Here is a 6,000-nt window from a genome sequence, read left to right on the forward strand (position 1 = left end):
CATTGAATAGCCAGACCAGAGAAAAGCTAAGCTGGGAGAACTGGCCACTCCACTTTCATTGTACAAGTGTTCTTTTTAAACTTGAACACCTTCTTCCTGAGGCAGCATCTATTAGCTATAATCAAATTGCAGCCAAAACCCTTCAACTTAGACTTTTCAGAATCTGTCTGTAATGACCTCTCTGAAAAAAAAAGGTCCACATAAGTTCATTAAAGGAGCAGCATTACTCACAATATCTACTGGGCCAAGACCCTTCAGGATCTTACAGGTTTTAATCCATAAAACAGAGGAGCAGAAATTAGGCCATTCAGCCCATCGAGTCTGCTCTGCCAATCAATCATGGCTGATATGCTTTTCAACCCCATTTTCTCACATTCTCCCCGTAACCCTTTGATAGTCAAGAATCTATCTCAGTTTTAAATATATTCAATGATATGGCCTTCACAGCCTTCTGAGTGACACACAGAGGGAGAGTGTGTGTTTGTGTATATGCAAACTTAGTCAAGTGTGTTTGAGAGTGTGATGGTGCATAACCCTGTGAGAGGGTGTGTGCATGGGTGAGAGTGTGCGGGGTGGGGTGGCTGTGTGTCTGCGTGTGTGTGTATACACGCATGTGCATGTGAGAGAGAGAGAGAGAGAGAGAGAGAGAGTATGTATAGTGTAGTGGGGTCACCTGTAGTGTGACATGAACCCCAGGTCCCGGTTGAGGCCATCCTCATGGGTACCAAACTTGGCTATCAGCCTCTGCTTGGGCACTTTGCGTTGATGCCGATCCCAAAGTCTGCCTTGAAGTCACCTGAAGATCCGAGACCAGGTGTCCCTAACCGCTGAAGTGTTCCTTGACTGGGAGGGTATACCCCAGTCTGGTGATTGTTGTGCGGTGTCCATTCATCCGTTATCGTAATGTCTTTTTGGTCTCGCCAATGTATCATGCCTCAGGGCATCCTTGCTTGCACCATATGAGATAGACAATGTTGGTAGAGTCACATGAGTACCTGCCGCATACACGGTGGGTGGTGTCCCCACGTGTAATGGTGATATCCGTTTTGACACTCTGACATGTCTTGCGCTGGTTGCCATGACAGGGCTCTATGGTTTTGTGGCCGATGTTGTCCTCAAAGCTGGGCAGTTTGCCGTGAACAATGGTCTGTTTAAAGTTTGGCAGTTGCTAAAAGGTAAAAAGTGGAGGCAGAGGGAGGGTCTTGGCGAGGTGCTCATCCTAATTGATTATGTGCTGCAGGCTGCGAAGAACACGACATAGTTTTTCGGCTTAAAAGATGTTACCTTTCATTTATAAAACCTTATGTTGTCTCGTGATCGTGACTTAAAAGACATTCTGGGATTTACATATTAATGAGCAGAAACCTGCAACTCATTCTAAAAGATGAACGAGGTAACAAAAGTCTAGGTCTGTTCAACATATTATTTCAGTTGCATGACACTGTAATCTTTTGCTCCCTGATGAAGGGAGCTAGTGCTTCCAAATAAACCTGTTGGACTATAACCTGGTGTTGTGTGATTTTTAACTTTGTCCAACCCCGTCCAACACTGGCTCCTCCACACCTGGTGAACAGGTACACTTGAACCATTAAAAATTATATATCTCAAATTCCACAAAGTTTACAGAATTATTCTGTCTAATTATTATAGTTTTCATTTATTGACCTCAATGTGAATATATTTGCTGTTCAACTGAATGGCCACATGAAACGTCAATTTGAAGTCAATTTCTCTTCGAATACTGCGTAAATTTCTACCACAATTTACGAGTAGTCAGTTGAGGGTTTGAGTGTGAAGACTCTTTGCCAATAAGTTTTATTTAAAGTAAAGTTGCATTATTATTTAAGTGATTTATGCCGTAAATAGAAGTATAAGAGTAATGTGTATATGCCCGACATTATGCTTCTATTACAGATAACCTTTCATTAACTGTCACCTGTGGGCAAGCAGTGTGCTGGTTGATCAAATATTCCAGTTGATCAAGACATGTACATAATCAGTGCAAAAATACTAAGTAAGGGAAAACATCATAGCAATAGGCATGGTGACCCTCAGCTTGAACCACTGCCAATCGTCTCTCTCTCTCTCTCTAATAATCTGGTAAACTTTACAGTGACTGTGCCTTTACAGCTGCAGTAACATTTCCTTACTCTTGTATTCCATTCATTTTGCAATAAATGCCAACATTCAATTTGCTTTTCTAATCACTTAGAATCATAGAGTCATAGAGATGTACAGCATGGAAACAGGCCCTTCGGTCCAACCCGTCCATGCTGACCAGATATCCCAACCTAATCTAGTCCCACCTGCCAGCACCCGGCCCATATCCCTCCAAACCCTTCCTATTCATTTCCCCTCCAAATGCCTCTTAAATGTTGGAATTGTACCAGCCTCCACCACTTCCTCTGGCAGCTTTGTTGCAACTACAAACTAACATTGCCATTCATATACCAGGACAGCCAAATCCTTCCAAAACTCAGGAGTTTTGCAATCTCCCTATTTAATAGTTTACATATTGGACAAATTGGGCAAGTTCACATTCTCGAACATTATACGTCAACTGCCAAATTTAACTCACTCACTTCACTGACCTTTTTTTTGCAGATTCCACATCTCCTTGACAATTTCCTTCTTATCTGCATCATGGCAAATTTAGTGGCCAAAAGTTTGATCCCGTTATCCAAATTGTTGATAGAGATTGGAAAAATTTGACGTCCAGGTCCATGATCCTTGTGGCACTGCATTGAAAACCTGAAAATAACCCGATTATCCCAACTCTCTGCTCCCTGCTGGCTAACCATTCCTTTACCCATGTTAACAGATTATCACTTACACCACATGTTCTTATCTTGTGAGGTAGCTTAATATGGCACATTATCAAATTTGTTTTGGAAATTCAAGTACATTATATCCATAAGATCTGTTCAATGCACCTTTCTTGTTAATTCCAAAACTGACTGTAATAAATTAAGCTGAATTTCCCTTTCACAATGCATTGTTAACACTGATCACATTATGCATACACACCATGCATTTACTCATTAATGTGGTCATGTTGTATGGTTGGCTCTTGAACATAGTACTGTAAAGGAACAGTGTCTGACACACATGTACTGATTTTCAAAACCATCTTTGCAATCCTTTTTTTTTCCTGTTGTTTCAACTAAGCCAGTGTGCTCCTGGCCACTCCTCGCCCCGTCTCCCAGATCAGTCACCTTTATCCTCACTCCTTGGGCAGTCATTCATTCATGACCCCTCTCCATCCACTGATTACACCCCACTGTGATAGTGTACTGGAAATCAAGCCCTGCTATTCCTGGTGACATCACGAAAGTTGAAGATTTTATAAATGTGTGCAAACCTTTATCATTTACCTGCCTTTTAGAAATGATTTTCATGAAGCACAGATCAGGGTTCTGTACTTAACAAGGCTTACTATTTATTACAAATAAACATATTCTAGCTACACAGAAACAAATGTGAACAGACAACATATAAATCTACACGTTAAAACTCTAACTCCTTGATAAAACTTTAGATTTTTGTTTCATCATGTTCAGAAAAGGACACCACCTTCCTCGCCAGAGATGCAATGGCATCTTGCTCTCTCGTTCACACGCACACCCTGCTCAGCTATATGGGAACCAATCACATTGCTGTTGATGGGCAGAAAATCTTTGTCATCATCAACTGCTCATCACACCATAGACCAATCATTGACTTCATTCAACACACTCCTTGGTTCCAGATTATCTGTAGTAATTTACCCCTGCTACTTGAATAAACATTAATGGAAACAGGTTTACAATAACTGCTAGTCACTTGCGTTGAAGTAATTATAGCAATCCCTTCCATAATCTTTGTCTTCAGTCTGTGCTCATCCTTGTGTCACACATCGCTGCCCTCCCTACCCAATTATTCATTCTTGCCACTCCCACTATCCTTCTCACCCCTGACTCAGCGGTGCTTACTCTCTCTCTCTCCCCCGGTTATTCATCCATGCCATACCTGCCTCCGCAGTCACTCATCTATCCCCTCGCTCCTTGATCATTCATTATGTCTGTTCTTATGAAACACATCGATGGTCACACATCTCTGCCCTCCTTTTATCTCACTGTCTCTCATGTGTGCTCGACCTACCTTCCCTCCCTGGTCACTCACCCATCTCCTGGTGACCTCTCTACTAGGTGACTTACTCATGCTCTCCTAGCGACAACAGAAGGCAAAGCTATCATAGAACCAACGGACCAGGTCCAAGCCCTGCAGCCCATCTAGGGGTAAACAGTGGTGGACCATGCAACATCAAGAGGAGACTGCTCCATAGATATCTCCAAACTCAATGATGGAGGAGCCCGTGTATCAGCTGGAAATTCAAAGCTGAAACATTTGCACCCATTTTCAGTCACAAATGCCAATACATGATTCAGCTTGGTTTACTTCTGTGTCCCCAACTGCCAATCTTCAATCAATTCAAATGAAATCAAGAAACAGGTGAAGGCACTGGATACTGTAAAGGCTATGATGTCTGGCAGTGTTCCAGCAATAGTATTGAAGACTTATATCCAGAACTTGCCATGCCTCCAGGCATTTACCTGGAATGAGGAAAATTACCCAGGTATGTCCTGCCCACAAAATACAGGGCAAATCTAACTCGGCCTGTTGTATACTCTTGATCAATAATGACATTCTTGACAATACTATCAAGAGGTATTTGCCAAGGAATAACTTGTTCTTATGACACATTTGGATTCTGGCAGGATCACATAGCTTCCAACCTGATTACAGCCCTGGTCCAAACATGGATTGGAGGTGAACAGAGAATGACTGCTCTTCTCATGCTCTTACAGTTTATATTTCAAACTTCAGCCAAGATTGGTTGCAATGCTCCTGCAGTTATCATTTGGCTGAACACCTGGTTGTGATGCCAACAGTGGATTTAATTCCCCATACCTGCTGAGGTTATCTCCACTTGCCTGAGGCACAGTGATCCTCAAGTTAAATCACCACCAATCATTTCTCTCTATGATTTTTACCTTTCCTTAAACTATACTAGACTCACGGTAAAGGCTGAGAAAGCAGAGGGAAGCGAAAATAACAGCTATCCAGGAAAGGTAATAAAAATAAACTGACAGGAAAGCAATTGAAGAATAATGCTGACAGAGGATTTGTAACGGGCAATGAACAGATTCAAGATTAGAGAAGTGCTGGAAAAGCACAGCAGGTCAGGCAGCATCCGAGGAGCAGGAACATCGATGCTTCGGGCAAAAGGCAATGAGGCGATGAAGGGCTTTTGCCCAAAATGTTGATTCTCCTGCTCCTCGGATGCTGCCTGACCTGCTGTGCTTTTCCAGCACTTCTCTAATCTGTAGTACCCACTTCATTGATTCAGACAGAGTCTAAAATGGAAAAGAGACCGATGGAGACACTGACCATTCATGGCATCCCTCATCAGCCTGAATTCCGAGAACATTCCCGCCTTGAAATACCGATATAAGCAGCAACACATAAAATCCATGATCCAACCGTTCGCCACCTCCACCATCTCCAAGAAATCATCGTCAATAGGCAGGCCTCTGTTTCTGGTACCCCCAGCATCCTCCCTCCAATCTTCATCCTCCATCTTCCTTCACTCACATCTGCTTCCCCGCTCCCGGTGCAACCACAAACACCTTCCCCACTCCGCTCCCGGTGCAACCACAAACACCTTCCCCACTCCGCTCCCGGTGCAACCACAAACACCTTCCCCACTCCGCTCCCGGTGCGACCCCGAACACCTTCCCCCACTCCGCTCCCGGTGCAACCACAAACACCTTCCCCACTCCGCTCCCGGTGCAACCACAATCACCTTCCCCACTCCGCTCCCGGTGCAACCACAAACACCTTCCCCACTCCGCTCCCGGTGCAACCACAATCACCTTCCGCACTCCGCTCCCGGTGCAACCACAAACACCTTCCCCCCTCCGCTCCCGGTGCGACCCCGAACACCTTCCCCACTCCGCT

The 6,000-nt window shown here is 43.9% G+C and overlaps 1 protein-coding gene across 1 annotated transcript in view; it reads right to left on the minus strand.

The window, feature by feature from the left end:
* Positions 1-5,674, minus strand: part of terf1 (telomeric repeat binding factor (NIMA-interacting) 1) — a 51,214-nt gene extending 45,540 nt beyond the window's left edge. Inside the window, exon 1 of the mRNA XM_072571409.1 lies at positions 5,431-5,674. Within this exon, the coding sequence (XP_072427510.1) occupies positions 5,431-5,620 (190 nt within the window). The 5' untranslated portion in view covers positions 5,621-5,674. The remainder of the gene's footprint in view (positions 1-5,430) is intronic.
* Positions 5,675-6,000: the final 326 nt, after the last annotated feature.

This window comes from Chiloscyllium punctatum, chromosome 5 (assembly GCF_047496795.1).
Source record: "Chiloscyllium punctatum isolate Juve2018m chromosome 5, sChiPun1.3, whole genome shotgun sequence".
Classification (NCBI taxonomy): Eukaryota; Metazoa; Chordata; class Chondrichthyes; order Orectolobiformes; family Hemiscylliidae; genus Chiloscyllium; species Chiloscyllium punctatum.